The following is a 21,176-nucleotide window of genomic DNA, read 5'->3' on the forward strand; positions in this document are numbered from 1 at the left end:
ACGTTCATAATTGTCTAATTAGTAAAAAAAATAGAAAAGAATGAAAAGAATAGAATAGAAAAGAGGTTTGATTTTTCACCAAACTTTTTATGGAAACAATACGAATCAACATAAATTACATTATTTCCGACTGAAAGCTAAATATCTTTGGAATATTGAAACATTCGACCACAGGAGAAAAACTACTTTAAAGAATAGTTTTCTAATGAAATAGTGCAATTTGCAAGTTAGACGCTCGCTGAAAGCTGGGGGGGGGGGGGGGGGGGGGGGGGGGGGAGGGGGGAGAGAATGTGTACATTTATTTAAACAAAAGACACAACATGATTTCCACGATGTGCAAAGACAGGGTGAATTAACAGACGCGCAATGTCGTGTCTATTTTAGAAATGAAATCCAAGCTTGAAAAAAAAATTGCATGCTTTCCATGAGTTTGCACGGTAGGATTATCTCTTTAGTACGACCTACATTTTTTGCCACGGTTTTATTCGTGGGAAACATGAAAAACAGTCACCTTTACAGCTAAAGACTTCAGTTTACACGATAAATTTGATTTCATGATTGAATTGTATTGTATGTACAAACACATATCTGAATGGCATATTTGATTTATGTATAATCAAGTAACTTAGACACTATAAATAAGTAGACAGGATGAATCAGAGCTAATTGTTTAAAAAAATGAGTTAGGATCTCTATGATACACATACACCAATGCTGATCTGAAAAAAATCAGAAACTTGATTCATAATTCAATAGACTCTTTCTTTCTTTGATTTCTATGGAAAACCTTGGATCAAGACCAATTAATAAAACATGTGTTTGCGTGTTTTAGTAACATGTATGTTTTTTTTTAAGTTTGTTAAATTGCTCGGGTTTTTCCACTGCCTGTCAAATACAGTATTGTTTAGTTTATTAACACTGGCAAACTTCTAGACATGAAAGTTAAACAAAAGTACCGTTATATTGACAAGAACAATCAGTCAAAATGGGAATACATGTATCTTCACACAAGTTTCGTTTTTCTCGAGGAAAACTATTATGTATACATGTGTTTGTGGGAAAGCTCGTTGATGAAATAATTTTCGGATTTCAATGTTTGGCGGGATTCAAAGTTTCAAAAGAAAAGAAATTTATTTAAATGTTTTCATTTTCTGTTACATGACAGCACGAATTTCGCAATATCTTAAGCTAACATAATGTTTTTTTACAGAAATGTTTTATATCTTTACATGAATAATACTTCTGTATGAATCTATAGAACAACATGATTTATATCAAAAACTGGCTAACTGTTTTGTTGCTTTTTATGGAGTAACACGCGAGCCTTATTTCCGTGTATTACCTAAAGCAAAATATTAGATCAATGCAAAATCCATGACAAAGAATTATTGACTTCGGTCATGAATGACACGACTTCAGCTAATGTAAGGGAGGCAGTCCAATTTGAAGGGAATTGCTTTAACATAGTCAATAATTAAGGGAGATAATTCTTGCAAATTCTCGTTAAAAGCTGACCATGGGGTCATTAGAACAGTACCGTGATCTGCAATTATGCATCCGGCTCTCGTTGATTTTGCGCAAGCGCCTTGTGGGATCCAGGCCTGGCATCCACTCATGCCGAATACAACATTGCAGATAAATGTACTGCTACAAAAACTATATTTTATCGCTATATAGCACACACATACGTAAAATGGATCAGATAATACATCAACACCGAGTCCACATTCGATGATACTTTCTACGACAGACACATGTGGCACTTCAGTCTTCTGCCCTGATATTTAGTAAAATCTGTAAGATGACCACATGGAAGGATAGAACGCAACCAAGCAAAACAATGACATACTCTGTTTGATCCAGTTTACAAGTAAGCCTTACTTCTTTTTGACATGCTGAAAGCATTTTAAAAGTTAGAGGAATAGCACGACAAAGAGGATAGGACAGTTTTTCATAGCTTTCAGATCACATGCTAATCGTTTAAAAAGTCCTATATTTTAAATTTTGTATTTTAATCAAAAAATGATGAATAGGAAAACCGTGTTTTTACGTTATTAATACATGAAAATAGGTTATACGTCCGCGGAATAATTTCACGAGGGCGTAGCCCGAGTCAATTATTCTGGCGACGTATAACCGATTTTGAGTGTTTTAATTTAAGTAAAACACGATTTTGCTATACATTATTTCGATTCTAATATGCCCTTAATCTAAAATAGTAGATAAAATATAGCAGAGTTCCACCACGGTTTTGCACAATGCAGCGTGAACGACTGTATGTAAACATCAGTTATCATATGCATATTGAATATCAAATGATTTAAAAGATGAAAGTGATTAAATCACAATGGTTGGGAATAATTAACAAAACAGTCTACAATGTCTGCTGCGTAATACAAAATTCGTTGTCTTGAATAAGAGTTAAGATAACTTGGACATGTTAAAGGGATTTTGACATTGCACTAAACTTCGAACACAGCACAAAAATTTCCCTGACACAGTACTACGACAAACTGATCTATTATGTCTGATTATGATAATGTATCTCCACATCTATGTCCCAAATGGGTATTTTAGACATCATTTAGTGTCTGATTGTTCATGTCTGATATTCCTGGCAGTCACTTGCGCTTTTTAAAATTAAATCGCTTTACTAAAAATTCTATATAGATATACGTGTTTATTTTTAAAACATGCACCGAAATATTGTCTTCTTTCTGGATATGACTGACAAAGAATAGGTTGTGTCAATATTTAAATGTCATCTTTCTTAACGATTTATCTATGGCTTTGAAATCGATTCTCCAGGTATCTCCATTACTCTTTTGTAAGCATCATTGGTGTAACACTTGTTGCTGGAAGACTTCCTTCTACCTGAGTCATTTCTGAAATCGAATTATATACACCATTTGTAAACTGAATATTAATTACACAAGCTAACGTTGGAGCCGAGCCTTAATTCTATAGAATGAAATAGAAATTGAATTATGCACACGTATTGAAATATATACACTGACTTTAGAACTGAACTTGATTTATATACAAGTACACTGGCTTTAGAACTAAAATTCAATTATAGACACTGGCTTGGAACATAAATTGAAAAAAATTAAAGACCATTGCCTTTAAAACTGATACTGAAATACAGTGCAACCTCGCTAGAGTATACACCGCTTGGAATATCTAAAATGTGCTTTTTGCGCAGAGGTTGTTGCTGTCTAAAAGTTGTTGCTTTCTGGAGGTTGAATTTGCTAAGAGCCTTGACTAACAAAACAAAATATTTGCCTTTGTAGAGAAGCTGTTTGCTGTGTGAAGGTGTCGGTAACAGCGGTTGTACTTTATATACACTGGCTTTAGAACTGAAATCAAATTAAATAATAAGCCTTTATATCAACACTATTATAAACACTGACCTAAATAATCATCATCGGAAATTATATCCGTGAAAAAGATAAAATGTTTACCTGTAAGTGAGTGAAAAACAGACGTGTTGTCGGGTATATAAATGCTTGTATGAAACTTAGGTTTATTAAGATAGACATTTCGGTACATCAAAACTATAGTTGAATATACAGTTATTTTGAAACGTACTTTCCAAAGTTGACTGCATCCTCTAATGTTTCGGGAAGAACTCTACCATTTGTCTCTGGAAGGAACAAGGACAACAGGCCGGCTGTCACCGAAAGACCGCCAAACACAATCAACGGTAAGGCCTTGCCGAAGGAACCATCCACAAATCTACCCTGCAAAAAGAACAATACTCTGGATTTGGTTAAATGTAGATTAAATCAACGTGCTAACACCGTTATGAAACTCCCCGATTACCTCTTTGTTAAATAAAATACTCACGCCAACAGAAAAACAATTGTTTCATTTGAAAGTTATCGCAAAATGACACATTACGCCGAACTGTTAAAATCGGACTACTTTTGAAAACGATATGACAATTGGAAATTATAGAAAGTAGCTGACTATGGAGCAGCCAATTTAGTGTGTTTGTGAGCCATGTCAAAACTGCGGAATTATATATTTAGCGAATGCCCTTTTTAAATAAATTGATTTCTATAGTTTCTTGAGTATAAGATCTAAAGAAATTCCAATTGGAAAAAAGTAGAGGCGTTATTTTACAGAATTTAGGTAAAACATTTCAAATAAGCATTAAATCCGCTAATTTGTTTCAAGTTGCCATGGGAATAAATAAAATGGCCGCCATTTTGGTCGATTCATAATGATCGGGTAAGAAATAATCCTTGAAAATGTGTGTTCATACTTATATATTTCAGAAATAAAAAAAGTTAATATCGAGTATTACTGCGAAAGGTCTGTACGTGAGTGTCTGCGCTGCTGTGGTTTACGTTGTAGGATAACTGTGATTAAGGAACATAGCATTCCCTTTTTAATAATATTCATCCTTGTTCCACTTTCCCTTTTACCCCCCCCCCCCCCCCCCCCGTACCACCACCACCACACACTTCAACCCCGTATCCTTTCCTCATCCTTTTTTCTATATTTTGCATAAAATTAAAATGTACTTGTTGGATTTTTGAAGCAACCCGTATATATTATTATTATTTTTTTTAATTTCAGCCCACAGGGGGCCCATTTATTATCCCCGTCCATGATGTGATGGGGTCGGGGACCCATCCCGCATCACATCTTACAGACATAATATAAACATAGATCAGAGCATAGTATATACTTAGTGTAGTAACAATGTTATCAAACTATTCAATACCTAGTTCACAATGATTTATAAATCAGTTTAACTACAATACCTAGTTCACATGTTAATCAATATATTTAATGCCTTGTTCAAAAGGATTAATCTTACAAAATAGTTCTAAAAATTTTCAATCCTAGAAACAGGGGATTTTTTAATAGAGAGAGAGGTATTATCAAGCAGCTTATTTATCTTTCATAAAACAGACCAAAATGTATGTCATTATGTAACTTTAAGCCAGTCTTATTATTTCTCTTAGTCTATAAGCCTCTCATTAGAGAACAAGAGGTCCCAGACAGAGAAAGAAAAGGAAAAAAGGGCCTCTGCCAAGAAAAAAGAAAGAAAAAAGTACAAAAAGGCCTAAGTGCGAACCAAACTGTCTTACTTCCTTATTCAGTGTCTACAGGGTTCCAAGAAAGAAAAAAGGTTTAAAAGTGGGTATCCCAAGCAACTATATAGTCATTGCATGTAGAATCGAGGATTTTATGAAACAGTTTAAAAATAAGAGACAAAGTGGAAGTCGGAACCCTGTTTATACTTATACATATATATATAGTATATTGTATTATGTTGATGATTTTCCAAGAAAAGACACTCTGCCTGTGGACTGTCCAGAGGGTTACTTATACACACAAAAGACAAAACAAAAGACAAAAAACTCAACTAAGTGTCAGCAAGAGAAAAATCCAAAACTATTTGCCTATTACAGTTGCTCAAAGATATCATTTTCCTTTTATTATCAATGTAAATCAACCTTTAACTTCTTTAAACTGAATTATAAAGGATTGCCATCAGTGCAGAGCCAGGCCGTTCTGCGCCTCAGTGCAGCCTGATCAGGATCTGCACCTCGGGCTGCTAAAATTGCAATTTTATCGTGATGGTCCTTAGATTTTGTCATGAACTGCTCTAAAAATCAAGGATGGACCAACCTAATCTAACTTCAGCATGGTAATTGGAGGTTAAACAAAATCAATGTTTAACAGTTGCTGTAAGATAAATTTTACTTATAATACAGTACGTTTATTCTACTAAATTTTTATATTTTTCCCAGTCTGTTTGAAATTTTGTCAAGTTAAGTACTTGAGAGGCCGTTTATTTTTCGGTCTGGTAAAACAAAACTATTTGTCTTTTGAACACTTCTAATAATGGTATTTGACATTACCAGTTGACTGTTTCTCCGAGAACCAAACCATATGACTTTTGTTTTATCAGTATTAATATTAAGGCCTGATATCTTTCCATAGAATTTTAAAACTAACATTGTATTAAAAAGGGACTCTTTAGATCCATTAAGTGTAAGACTTGTGTCATCTGCATATTGTGAAATTAAATTTTCTGAACCATTAATTTTTATTCCTTTTATTTTTGGATTATTCCTTATAAGGATAGCTAAAATTTCTGCACATAGAATGAAAAGATAGGGCGACAAAGCATCTCCTTGACGACAACCTCTCTGCAAGAAGAACCACTCAGACATATGTCCATTAACAATTACACATGATTCAATATTGGTGTAAAAAAGCTTAATCCACCTTCTAATTGTAGGACCAAAATTAAAATATTCTAATACTTATAACATAAATTTCCATGAAACGGTATCGAAAGCTGCAGCAAAATCAATCAATAATAACAATCCCGGAACATCATATTTTTCAGTATGAAGCAAAATGTCATAAAGTAATATTATATTTGTAGCCATAAGTTTTCCTGGTATGAATCCAGTTTGGTCTTCATGTCTATATTATTTTTTGTTGTGGGCCTACTTTGCAATTACGTGGCTCTGTGGATGTGTTTGTGGTGTTCTGTGCTTCAGAGAAATCTACCCTTAGCTTTTATCTTTTGGCAATGAGACAAGGCTGAAATACGCGCATGAATACAGAATCGATAAAAGGGGTTCATCGATATATGAACGTCTCGGCTAAACTAATATAATTGCTTGAATTTATAGATATTTAAATTGTATAACTTTATAACAAATCACTTCTCGATTTGGACTAGCCAAACGTTTGTAAGGCATTCAGTGTAGTATAGGATTCCTTCTATTGAATTAGTTCCATGTGAGGTTTTTCATATAGCGCTATGCCTCTTGTATAGTTACAATTCGTGTTGTGTTTATGTACAATGATACCGAATTTACTAACCAAATCTGCGACGTAAGGAGAAACCGTACTCCCAACCATAGCCATCATTACACTAGATCCCATCCCTGAGTTTCGAACTTTGGTCGGAAACAGTTCTGCGGACCACACATAAATAACCGCATATGCAGCTGACACTCCGAACTTACCGACGTTTGATAGAACCACCGTGACCCAATAAAGAGCTGAAGTAAAATATCCTAGTATAAATTATATGTATTCAATCTAATTCAAATAAATCTGTGTAACTATATTGTTTTATGGATGATTAAACGTAATATTATTTCAAAATTACATAATAATGAACTACTATAAGTTCTATTTACGCTTAACTTAATCAGTTCCTTTCCCAACCCAGATAAACTCAGAAAAAGGTATGAATCCCGGAATATTATTTGTTTTCAATACTTGCCTAAATTTAGTTTATGTATACTGAGTAAAGATTAACATAATGCATTTATGCTTAGTCTTTACCCTGCTAAATTTCTATAATGGACTGGTCCATCATTCAATTTAAGCAAAACCATTTAATATTTGAAGGGGTGTTCACTGAAAATTTACTGACAGAATAGCGAACAGTGCAGACCATGTGCAGGCTGATATTCGTCTGCACTGGTCGCAAAGGCAAAATCACTTGCAGGTTAAGGCTGATTCTTTTGAAATTCATGGAGCAAGTATAAACAAATTTCATCATTATTTCGCCAGCAACCTTAAGCATGTAACATTCACTAGATCAGTTGGTGCGATCTTTTGTCACATTTATTGAACATCTGCAAATGACCAAAATTACAAAAAAAAAATCAGTTTTAATGAAAAACAAATGCCGAAAAAATAAGTTAATTTCTATGTTTGTATGGCAGTATTTTGTTAGCTGAAAGGGAAACAGAACATACATATGATTAAAGCTAAGCGCACTTTGTTTTCTCGTTTGAATAGCTTTGCATCAATTCATGATGAAAATTATCAACATTTAATTGAGATCCCAGGCAGACCTTTGAGTGTTATATGGTCAGACAATATTTGAACAGATTATTTCGTTCCTGGGCAATAGAAAACCGCCGAGGAAATTTTTTGAAGTAGTCAGTTGCAACTTTAGAACATGAACATTTATCTATTCATAGAATTATCAAAGACTGTAATGTTGTTTTCTATTGTGTAGTCAACACGTAATAAGACATACCAAAAACGTGTTTTGAAAGTATATTTCACTCTGAATTCCAAGATGAGAACAACATTTTGCTAACAAAAAGGACAGAATTTTCAATCGAACTTGATAATGTAAAGAAACAATGTACTTTAACTGAATATCTTGAAAAAAGCGCTGTTACTGGAGAGTCATAACTAAAAGAATTTGTAAAACAATTGTACTTAGATAAACTAAAAGACTTACATTTATCAGCATACAACACTGTAAAGATTGTACAAAGACAGGCAACACCCCCAAGGATCATTGTGCCAGCATGAAGAACTTTCCGACCTACTTTGTTGAGCGTGAGAAGACAGAGGAGGTAAGCACCTAGTTCCATACTGCTGTTAATTGCAAAATTAACGTATACATTTCCGTTCAAGTTGCCTACGTTCAGACTCAAGCCGTAGTAAACCATACTTACTACTGTCCTTTAATTTGAGAAAAAAAAAACACCAAAAAACAAATAGAAAACATTAGCATACAGCATGCAGCATGCAGTCCTATGAAAAACATACAAAATAGTCATAATTAAAATAATTTGTAAAATAAATGAAATAATTTATCAGCATACAACACAGTAAAGATAGTAGAAAGACAGGCAACACCTCCTAGGATCATTGTGCCAGCATGAAGAACTTTCCGACCTACTTTGTAGAGCGTGAGAAGACAGAGGTAGGCACCTAGCTCCATGCTGCTGTTAATTGCAAAGTTCACGTAGATGTCCCCGTTCAAGTTGCCTACGTTCAGACTCAAGCCAAAGTAGACCATACTTACTACAGTCCTTTAATTTGAGAAAAAAACAACACCAAAAACAAATAGAAAACATTAGCATACAGCATGCAGCTGTGTAAAGGGGTCCTTACATAGAGTTTGTTAGCCAGTTAGCCTTTAATCTTTTAATTTTGAATTTATAATCACACATCCCATCAACCCCAAATGATGAAATCTTGCAAACCATATTTCGAAGGGTGAGAAAAATGTTCAGTCAGATCGAGACTTGAATCCGGGGTCTCGGAATACCATTACCATTACGATGCTCTACCGATTGAGCTACAGGCCGCCTACACATTTCTCCCCGTATTAATATTCAAGTCCTATACCGCGAAATACTCCCCCCCCCCCCCCCCCCCCCCCATGTAAGAAATTCGTCCTCGCTTTTTCTTATGGGAAAGAAAACAAGGTGAACATGATCTCGTAGTATATTCAGTCACGGTCCTTCGTTGGGCGCCTAATGCTACAGGGTGAGATAAATGTGCAGTCAGATCGGGACTAGAACCTGGGATCTCGGAATACCATTCCTTTGCTTTACCGCCTGCGTTAGCAGGTGTAACGGCCGCCTACATAATTTCTACCCGTTTTGACATTCAAGTTCTATACTGCGATAAATATAGTTCCAGTATAATTGCCAATGGCTACACTAAGAATGTTTATAAGCTAGCCATTTATCTATACTAAGTGCAATATATATGGTGGACTATGATAGTATTGTTATTACGAATGGATTAGCCCGAGTCCAGGAGTGCAGCATATCTATTCTTAATAATTGAGCCCTGCCATGGGAAAACCAACATAGTGGGTGTGCGACCAGCATGGATCCAGACCAGCCTGCGCATCCGCGCAGTCTGGTCAGGCTCCATGCTGTTCGCTTTTAAAGCCTATTGGAATTGGAGAAACTATTAGCGAACAGCATGGATCCTGACCAGACTGCGCGGATGCGCAGGCTGGTCTGGATCCATGCTGGTCGCACACCCACTATGTTGGTTTTCTCATGGCACGGCTCATATCTTTGAGTACATAATCTGTTCAGATTTGTAACCAGCTTTTTAAATGTAATTACACAGCTTTATTAGTTATCTTTATTTAGAATTAATATTATATATTTATTTCTGGGAATTGGGCTATTCTTATTTGATCATTGGCCTTGTTTTCTTTCATAGTTATTTATTTTAAATATACAGTATTTTTTTGTGAAGTACATGATAAACATACAAGTTAAGCCGCGATGCAAAGCAGGTGTGTTGGCATGTTTTGAAATCCATAATCATTTTTTTTCAAGGGTTACACTATAAATTCAGAAATATGTACGAACATCGGGACAATCATAGGACAAATACCGTCACGGGTGCTCTATTCATGCTTGACAACTGATAAGCATTTGTGAAGTCTTATCTATATGATAATCTATAAGGTTAGATGTGCTTTTGTTCTATATTCATTTGCAGGCTTATGCAAAACTAGTTTTACCAAATCCATTGAATGGAGTACATGATCCCGCGGTTGAAAGCTATGTAATTTCTAACAGTAGCCACTCGCTATATACAATTTCGCTTGTTTCACATGCTTACTATCATGAGAACAAGATAAATATGTAACCCAAACCTAATATATAATAAGTTTCTGTGTACTAAAATAAGTAAAAATGTATTTCTTGAACAGCTAAACATCATCCAAATAAATGTCCATTAAATTAACCATCATTAACAAAATACTTTTGACAAACGCATTCCTCTTCTCTGTAAATTACAATTAATTGTTGTACTATTTTATTGCCATCTAGACATATCACTTAAATGAGGAGACTATTTATATGTAACTAGACACAAGGATATCAGAACCAGACTATTCAAGGCAATATAACTAAATTAATCAACGTTTTTTTTTTATCTGACATGATTTTACAAATACAATATCAAAAACGTTATATTACCAGTTAAGATATATGATGAGAGTTCGTATCAGTAACTTTGGTACAGTAAGCATTTTAAGTACACTTTCTTTCTCTGTATTTTCATCTGAGTCTTTACCCACAATATTTTCTGGTATTGTCACACCGTTCACTCTGGCACATTTCTGGATAATTTCGTTTGCATCTTTATAGCGACCTTTTGATATAAGCCAGCGTGGTGACTCTGGTAGTATCCTATAATACACCAAATATAGTTTTATAATTATAGCCCTTGTATGTAATCCGCATCATTACCACAACTCCTTCCATTCTAGTGTATGCTTGAATGTGTAAATGACCAACAGATACACACAAAACATAGAAAAAGTTTAAAGGAACAAGGTGGGGGCACCGCCTTAGAGCAGTCAGTGGAAAAAACGCCACTGGGTAGTTTTAAACCTGTTAACCCCGCCTAGTAAATTTCTAACAAATGGAACTGTAACAGGTGGCATATGTAAAATACAGGAATGCCTTTTTGCTAGTATATATAAAAAGAATAAGCATAAACTAGGCATGTACACCCACCAACCCCCACATGTTCCTGTCACTGTACATGGTTTCATGACGCTAGGTGAAATATCTTTAAGACGTATGCAACACAAACTTTGTCAGCACTTTATATGTATTTTTCACTAAGTCAAGAACCATAACTCTGGTTTAGCTGAGTGAAATCCCAAAGAGGACATCAGGTGCACAACTTCACATGCTTTATAACAATCCTCTAATGTTTTATTACTCTAAATCAAGTATATTTTGAGATACCTGTATACGGGACATTCACTTTTATGCCCTTAATGCATATAACTCTGGTCTGACGGACAAATATCACAAACAAAACCTCAAGTGCACAGCTTCATATGCTGAATGATATTCTTCGTATGTTTCATGATCCTAGATCAAATATGTTTTAAGATACGTGTGACACAAACTTTTATGCCCATTTATGTATGTTCATGTCGCTCAACATGACAAAAATGAAAATGTTGCAGGCTCTGTTTGATTGACCCTGTTCTTGGACGGTAGTGGAAATGCATGCTACCGTCCACGCCAAAAAACAAAGGTGCACAAAATCACATGCTGAATAATATTCCTGTACCGTTTCCTAATCCTTGGTTGAATACTTTTTGAGATACAAAAACTTTAAGGCCTTTTGTATGCATATTATTTACTAAGTCAAAGGCCATAACAATGGTCTGATTGTATAACACCAGGTGCACAGCTTCACATGCTGAATAATAATTCTGTGAAACTTCATCGTATGGGTCATATAATTTTTGAGATATGCACGAAACAAATTTGGACGGACGGGCGGACGGGCAGCCGGAGAAGGCAAAACTTTATGTGCACCCTCCCCCTCAAGAATGTGGCGGGAGGTACTACAGTATACTCAATGCCTTTGCAGAAGACAGAGCATCAAGAGAAACGCTATTATTGAGCAAACGAATCAGGACAGAAGACAGACATCAAAAGAGCTCAGCCCCGCTGGGCTTTACGAACTGCCCATCGGAGAGCCCGCTAGTTGTACACAACTATAAACGGTTGAGCACAAAATATTCAGTACGTCATAAATCAGTCGGTTAATAACCTCTTTTAATAAAACATTTCATGTCTTTACCAGATGCACCTGGCAAGTTACAATGACCCGTAACTTGACGAAGTTTGTAAATATGATTCAAATGATAAATGTAATATTTGAAAACAGGACTGCGGTCTAAACCTATATCCTTTATTAGAATATATGCAACCTAATATTCAATTCTCAAGCAAAAATAAAAGTTTGTAACTGACAAAAAGAAAAAAATAACAAAACGTTTTACAGAAAAACGCAGTTACCCACAGTGCACTACATAAGACATTAGACATGTGCATGCATCTATGCACGTATGTGAATGCAATAATAAAAACCACAGATGTAACAAAAAGGCATGCTGAATAAAAAATGAAAACACAATCAAAGTGGCAAAACCAAAATCAGGGAGCTCGAGTGTATAGGTGTTTAAATTTACTTTTAAAGCCATACGTATGGTATCATGTTCCTACATTGTAAGAGAGTAAAATAAAATTACTCCTAATCAGTCAAGAAACCGACTTACCAAATATATGCGAAGAGCAGCACAGTAGGGCAGGCTAAAACAAGATGTAGCATGTCCCATGAACGTGCAAAGTATGCTACAGTACACAACATATAGAGCCCAATACACCAGAAAAATTCTATAATTATACCCGCAGCAACCCGCTGTGAAGGACCAACAAGTTCCATTCCTACAAAAGAAGTTAAGAATGAAAATTGCTATTCGTCTTATAGGTGCACCTAAAGTTTGTGTGTAAGTTTGTACAAAGTACTTCGTGTGGACAGGGAGATTATTCCATTGAAGAAATAGAAAAACAAAGACCGCAACCACTCTTCGTCTCTCACCCCCCCCCCCCCCCCCCCCCCCCCATACACACACCCCTAGAAATCCTACATCAGTGTATGTATGGATATGTACACAGAATACATAGACAAATTGAAACAACAAATATTTACATTCACTTTATATTTTGTATAGAAAGATAAAAGCGTTTATTTTGCTATACACAACTTTGGTTTATTATACCAAGAATGGCCGTTTCCATGAAATTACACGCGCTTTCTTAAATCATTAATAGAATTGAAAGACTTTTCAAAATCAGCTTTAAAATGAGAAAGTTATGAGGATTTAAATATTTGATCAAAACTGGCGGCCATTTTGTTGGCAGCAAAAAAAATGGCGGATTTTTCAAATTTCTAGATACATATTTTAAGTTAACTGTATCTAATCATTTCTGTTTAATAATTTCTCTACTTTTTCCAATTATAATGAAAGAAATTACCATGTTTAACATCCTACTCTCAAAAATCATAAAAAAATTAATCTATTCAAAAGGTTGTTTGCTAAAAAATGAATTCAGCAGTGTCAGTGTAAATGACATCATAAACACACTAAAATGGCTGCCTCCAAGTTCAGGCATTTTCTTAAATTTCAAACTGCCGTATTTCTTTCAATAGTGGTCCGTTTTTAAGAATTCTTTCAGCGTTATGAAAGGCTTGAGGTTAACTTTCATATAAAATTATCTTATACTCAGACATTCCTTGCCATTTAACGATATTTTACAGAAACATTAGGAACAATAATTTATTTGAAGGCGAATTACAATTGGACGACTGGGGTCTTTCTGCTTGTTCTGTTTAGATGTTGAAATCCCCTGATATTCATTTTGATTTTCTGACACTCATGGAAAGCAAATTATTTATTTTCGAAGCGAGCTACTGTGAAAAATCATAAACATAAAAAATGAATGCTATTTTTGTGAGTTTATACGGGCGTAAAGCACATCAAGACTTCTAGAAAATAATCTAAGAATCGCCAGAAGTCCAGATATGGGTTTATACCAGTATAAACGCACAAATGGCATTTAATTCTTAAATAAACCCGTTTGGGCAATGCTTTTGCGTGTCTGCAGATATAAAATATACTTACTGGAGCACGAGATGAAAGCATACGCATTGCTGCATAGAAAACTATAAAGTTATAAACAACATAAACATAACAAAGCAGTCAAAGATTTATGCCATGTCAATCTCTATTCAGGAACTTTGTTTCTGGAATAAACAACGTCACAAACCTATAACAAAAGCTGCCGTGAAGATGCTAGAAAAGCCTACTAGAAACCGGCATGTGACAAACAAGGCGTAGTTTGGAGCAAAGGCTGAACCAAAAGAACCAACAACATACAGAAGTATGGACAACAATAACGCTTTCTTACGTCCGAATCTGAAATGTAAAGGTAGAAGAACAATTTGTAGCAAGTTTAAATTGCTCCGAGTTCCGAGTTAAAGATTCAAAACTTTCACAGTCGTACTATATATAAGGCAGTCATAAAAGTGTCTCATTAAGTTTATTTATACGCTGTATATCTTGGAAATACATAATTTCATGGTCAAAAGTGCAGGCTGTTATAGTGGGCGCTACTTTACTAAGCAAATGTTGTTATAGTATCCCAACAATGAAGGTTTTTGCAACATTAAAATAACTTTTTCAATCTACGTACTTTTGCCGCCAATTATAGGAGGAATGCTAAGAATGATCGGAATAGTGTGCAAGATACATAGTTAAACCCCAAAAAAATGCGACGTTAAACCCGAAAACATTTTTTAATCTTAAAAACGATACCATATACAGGCATATATCTCTGTACTATATAAACCCTAAGAGGTGTCAACGTATTAAACTGGTAATGTGACATTGTCGAAAAGACAGAAATCCTCAGTTTTCATGTTTTATGTAAGCCAGTTGCTGTTTTTCATTTCGGATCTATATTTTTGGTAGCAATTTTAATGATGTTATATGTTCATTTATAGAAGTCTTATTATACATTTGAGCATACCCGTCTTTTAGCTTTCAGCTTGGAAGATGTTCAATTGCTAGCTTGTCAAACAAAAATCTCTCTTAGAGGATATATCACCCCTACTTTTCCTGGTGCCTTTTTGTTGTCGAAATAAAGTAAGTAATTCTTTTCTAAAAGGCTATGTGTGACAGCTCACAGAAGATTGTTTATATTATATAGAACATTAAACAAATTTATTTAATACAGTCTTACCTCTGAATTACAAGCTTTTTAAGAAAACAAGGGGTTTTATAAAAGCACCTATGTGCTTTTCACACCATCAAAGCTGGAAAGTCGCCATATGACCTAAAATTGTGTCGAGGCGACGTTAAACCCAACAAAATAAATAAATAAATTCACAGCTTTACAGTGGCAAAAAGACTCTGCTGTACCAAGCGTGTATCTCTACACGTTTATAAGGCATAGAGATATATACCTGTACTCTATATCATTTCGATGGTTGAAATACCTTTCAATTGGTGTATCTGGCGCACTGTTCCGACCAGTTGTAACAAAGTTTAGAAGCACTTTGAAACCTTTAATCCTTCGTGATAATATTAAGAGAGTTATAAACTCTAGAACAAATTCTATCTCATATATAAAGCTGCCTACTTCTTATAATATAAGGGGAGTTACGAATTCTAAAACAGACTCAACCTCAAAGATAAAGCTGCCTACTTCTTATTCTAAAACAGACTCAACCTCAAAGATAAAGCTGCCTACTTCTTATAATATGAAGGGAGTTACGAATTCTAAAACAGACTCAACCTCAAAGATAAAGCTGCCTACTTCTTATAATATAAGGGGAGTTACGAATTCCAAAACGGACTCAACCTCAAAGATAAAGCTGCCTACTTCTTATAATATGAAGGGAGTTACGAATTCTAAAACAGACTCAACCTCAAAGATAAAGCTGCCTACTTCTTATAATATGAAAGGAGTTATGAATTCTAAAACGGACTCAAACTCAAAGATAAAGCTGCCTACTTCTTATAATATAAGGGGAGTTACGAATTCTAAAACGGACTCAACCTCAAAGATAAAGCTGCCTACTTCTTATAATATAAGGGGAGTTACGAATACTAAAACAGACTCAACCTCAAAGATAAAGCTGCCTACTTCTTATGATATGAAGGGAGTTACGAATTCCAAAACGGACTCAACCTCAAAGATAAAGCTGCCTACTTCTTAAAATATAAGGGGAGTTACGAATTCTAAAATGGCCTCAACCTCAAAGATAAAGCTGCCTACCTCTTATAATATAAGGGAAGTTACGAATTCTAAAATGGCCTCAACCTCAAATACTTCTGATAATATTAAGACAGTTACTAACTCTAGAAAAGTTTAACAGCTGCAGCATTTCTAGCATTTGTCTGCGCTCACAGGATGTAATCGAGCACGGAGCAGATTAGTAGACATTCCCGAATGAACCTATAACACGTACATCTCGTGTTAATTAGGAAGCAGCAGCGCCTTCAAGTACATTTTTAGTACTTTGAAGAAGGAAAACGGTCTGATGCATCACTTGCGTAAGCTGTATGGTTGGCTCCATTCTTTGAAAGTGTCTTTGTCCATAACTTTTCCAAATGTTAACAAGAATCGACTAACTAAACATTTTTAAGAATAACGTTCAAATTAGATAATAAAGAGTTTTCAGCCCGTTTTAAATTTTGGGGTGCTCTGTGCTTCCGGGAAATCTACCCTTACCTTTTTTGTTGGGTGGGGGTGGGGGGCACTCTTTTTAATATAAAGTTTTTAAAGTATATCGACTGAAAATTAGAATTTATTTGAAAATAGACGGGAGATCAATATTGATAAATACAAGTAGCAGTTCAAACGCTCCAGTGGAATGAAATATTGTAATATAATGTATGCTTTTCATATTTGATAACCAATTTTCTTTCTATTTCATTGTACATTTGAAATCCTTGTCTACTGTCGAACTTTGTCTGCTGAGCAAAATCCACAAACTGACACTGGGTTTAAAGGCAGAATGAAAACAAATGAATTGAGTTCTTACGAATGGATTTATTTAAGGTAGTTTTCCACCTGCATGCTTAGTTTAATAGCAATCACAACTTTAAAAGAGTAAACAAGTTTATTAAAATTCGCAAACAGTGAATTTTTTAAAGTGTTTCTTAAAACTTCAAGACCAGCAGAAGACTACCCTACATGTCTGAAAATATCCAGCGAAAAAAGACTACCTTATGTTATGTAGATTTTATTCCCAATTATGTTCACTTTAATTGTCCTTTATATTGATGACTCATTGTTTACTGATAAAGCCTGTCCTAGTTTTGAGACATCATGTATGTCAATTAGTTATTTATAATTAGTTTTCTTAAACGTTCCATAAACAGGTGATTACACTATTTTAAAGTCTCGGTTATTCTGGATTTTACTAGAATCTTCTTTTTATTCTTCGTTATACATGAACGTGCTGGATCCTTCCATGATGCTTTAAAAAGGAAGCTGTCTGATGACAGGGCAGAATCTAAAGTAAGGTTTTCTTGAAAACATTTCCTACATTTCTTAATAGCAACAAATTACAACTTTGGACATTAAACATATGATGGATATATACATTAATATTTTGTATTTAAAACCCTATCTTTAAACAGAAGAGTTCTATTCTTTGGATGAAATTTAATACTGATCGGATTTAAATTTGACCAGGACAGGATTTGGACTATTCTTTTATATTACAAATGTAGATTGAACATTATGGCTGGTAAACATTTCCAAGGTATTTAGATTGTTACTTTTCATAATAAATTTTGTTATTGTTAAGAGTTGCTGATTTGTTTTTCTGTTACCACCATTAGTATTTTAAGTAACAAACAATTGTTACCCTAAGACGTAACACTTACATGTCTGATATTATCCCGATAGAAGTGGCTCCGATTAGAATACCGCTCATCAATATCATGTTGGCATTTGCACGTGCAATCTCCTGCCCACATATTAGGTTGGCCTGGAAAAGAAATTTGTAGCGATACGTTATTTTATACATGAATTAAGAAACAATGTATAAACTATTCTTTTGACTGTTTAGATGTGTTGTAAAAGTATGTCTTATCTGTCATGTTCGATTTCAGGTAGAGCCTGTAGTTGGAATATTTTTCTATCAGCATAGTAACTTATATCAAATGATCTCTGTTCCCTAACATGCACAACTCAAACATTGTTCTTGAATACAGATCAATGGTAGCAAACTACTAGATACAGAACAATCTATATTGTTAAAAATATTCCATCGGATTAACATTTAAACATTTATTTTGTTTAACTTACTGCTAAAATCGTGTTAGTGTTAGTTAATACCTTTGTTATGAATGTGCTTTCGAAGGTAGATTTGTCGTATACCCACTTGTCACATTGTTTCTCACTAGTGTTTACAGGCATGTTCAGCTCATTGTAAGAAGTGTTTTGATTGGTCGCGAACATGTCGCAATCGGAATACTCATACACACCAACATCATCCTTGACCAATGGAATCGATCTGTTGATCAAAATTTCGTGCCACTGTCCTTGAACTTCATATGTGTCGTTATCAACTGTTGGAAGATTACATCTGGAATTTAAATCTTTTCAAATTCATATATACAAAGACATAACTTTTGCTGCGTGTAGGTATATCTCTATATATTCTTCCAGATGCACGTTAAAAGAATCAAACTATGGTCTTTGAGAAAGCTAATAAACTTTAAAAACATATAAGTGGTAGAAATATGGATGATTCTGTAAAACAAGTTTACAAAGGGCCATATTCCCTCAACCAAAGACAATCCCTTGTCTGAATTCACTAAATCCGTTACTTGTGTCTTCTTGTCGTTATCTTCGACCATTGATAGTATAATGTTTTTTTTTTTAAAAGTACGGGAGAGATTTTCTTTCTTATAAGTTTTCATAAGAAAGTTGATGTGATTTTTGACGTTAGTTATTTCATTTTTAATGCTATTTCGTTATGACGTTCATTTTGTATGAGCATAAAAAGGAAAGGCGAGAGTAACCATAACAACGCTAAATGACAACGTATTGGTTTTCGTGGAGTCAGGGAAAATGTTCTTTAGATTTAGATGACGTCGCAGTTGATTTGTCAGGTGAACTGAATGACCAAGAATCTGATTTTAATGAATTAGAATATGGTGGGCAAATTACCCATAAATCGCAAAGAAAATTCCTGAATTTGCTGATCATTCATTTCGCGTGAATCTCGAAAAACATTTGATTATTTAAGTGAACGAGGGACAGCATGAAGTATTTTAGGCTCTAGAGTCAGAGGACAGAACCTTGAACTCGTACACATTGATGTTATTTTATCATAAGCATGGATGCTCCGGGTGGGACGAATTTGGGTTCTACATAAAGATTCATTTTTCTTTGAATATACCAGTTAAGTAGATTCTGAAAGAATTTAGAACTGATTATGGTGATTTTTCTCCATCAAAAGCCACTGTTTATATGTGGGTTAGAATATTTAATACGGGATAATCTAGAGTCAAAGATCATCTTTCTTGCGTAGGGCGCCTAAACCCTCAGCATCCTCTAATAATATTCAAGGGCAGCCACACAGGGCGCCATTTATTCTCTACTTGTACAAACACAGATCAAACTAACCAGAGGAACAAAGCCTCCTGAATAGAGAGAGAGAGAGAGAGAGAGAGAGAGAGAGAGAGAGAGAGAGAGAGAGAGAGAGAGAGAGAGAGAGGCCTGTCTGGCTAACTTAGTTTAACTCTTAGCGAACAGAAAGTCTAGTTTCTTTAACGTTTAACGTGCACAGTGTGTCGCACCGATACACGCGAAGCCGTCTTTCCTGGGAAAAACCAGTACTGACCTCTTACGTAGATGGGAGACACTCAAGAGCTTCTCAGAAATTCGAAATGCCCGAATCGAGATTCGAACCCAAGACCTCTGGGTTGGCACTAGAACATCTGGCCAAATAGAAATATAGAAATGAATAGGCAAATTATTTACCTGTGTTTAGGAATAGACAACGAGAACACCGATGATAGAATCTGCAAGCCACTAAATGTCGCTGGTAAACAAACCAAAACATACAATATTTTCTGGTATTTTCCAAACTCGCCAAGCAACGATGTTATTTCGTCAAATTTCATCTTTAGCTTTAGCAGTTCTTGTATGTCTTCACTTATTTTACGTTTTAACTGTGAATCAACAAATCCATGTCTCTTTAACTGAAGCAAAATGCATTTTCATTTCAATATACACTGGGGTGAATAAAAAACGCAACAGCCATATACACTTGATATTTCAATTTTCATCTTTATGAATCAAATATTGAAGTCAGATTTATGCATTTTATTTGGTGCTTGTAGTTACTGATTTCGACTGTATTCGTTTTACTTTCAGGTTAAAGTAAAAGGGCTGCCAGCTGTTATTTTAAAAATATAAAAAGATCCTTAAAAATGGCTTGTGTATAATGAAGATTTCCATCTCAATTTAATATTAAAAAAAGTTATAAGCCTGGACAAACGTAATTTTCTACAGTTGTTGGCCACCTTTCACAGACAGAATTTCAAAACGTAATTTTCTACAGTTCTTGGCCACTGTTCACAGACAGAATTTCAACACGTAATTTTCTACAAACATGATTGTTTGTCTCTGAAAAATCAATGATAAATCATGATGGCTTAAATATAATATCAAAATTATGTTTGGGCTGTTAATATTAAAATTTTAAGTACTATTCTATGGAAGCCTAGTGTGCTATGTCAAATGCTACATGAAAATAATGTAAGGCTAAATGCCTATTTCTTAATGCTAAATGCCAAATACCTAATGCATCAAACTAAATGTTATATCCCTTATACATAATGCTAATTGCCAAATGCTAAATGAATAATGCTAATTGCCAAATGCTAAATGACTAATGCTTATTGCAAAATTATTAATACGTGTCGTCCAATTCTGTAACTTTATGAGTTAAAGGACTGTAACTCTTAAATTAACAAATGTAATTTTTAATTTTTTGAA

The 21,176-nt window shown here is 34.7% G+C and overlaps 1 protein-coding gene across 2 annotated transcripts; it reads right to left on the reverse strand.

The window, feature by feature from the left end:
- Positions 1-1,129: 1,129 nt before the first annotated feature.
- On the reverse strand, positions 1,130-20,387 carry LOC123552190 (organic cation transporter protein-like). 2 transcript variants are annotated; one of them, XM_045341652.2, is made up of 11 exons: positions 20,157-20,387; positions 18,504-18,753; positions 18,050-18,153; positions 14,418-14,566; positions 12,866-13,034; positions 10,755-10,967; positions 8,249-8,475; positions 6,862-7,043; positions 3,592-3,743; positions 3,286-3,359; positions 1,130-2,885 (listed from the first exon to the last, which is right to left on the reverse strand). In XM_045341652.2, the coding sequence occupies exons 1-11, from the start codon at positions 20,297-20,299 to the stop codon at positions 2,818-2,820; spliced, it is 1,731 nt and encodes a 576-aa protein (XP_045197587.2). In that variant the 5' UTR covers positions 20,300-20,387; the 3' UTR covers positions 1,130-2,817. The 2 variants fall into 2 exon arrangements, with proteins under 2 accessions (XP_045197587.2, XP_045197588.2); XM_045341653.2 differs by having other exon boundaries at positions 8,249-8,388; positions 20,157-20,386.
- Between the last annotated feature and the right edge of the window lie 789 nt (positions 20,388-21,176).

The sequence above is a fragment of the Mercenaria mercenaria genome, chromosome 4 (genome assembly GCF_021730395.1).
Source record: "Mercenaria mercenaria strain notata chromosome 4, MADL_Memer_1, whole genome shotgun sequence".
In the NCBI taxonomy this organism is placed as follows: domain Eukaryota; kingdom Metazoa; phylum Mollusca; class Bivalvia; order Venerida; family Veneridae; genus Mercenaria; species Mercenaria mercenaria.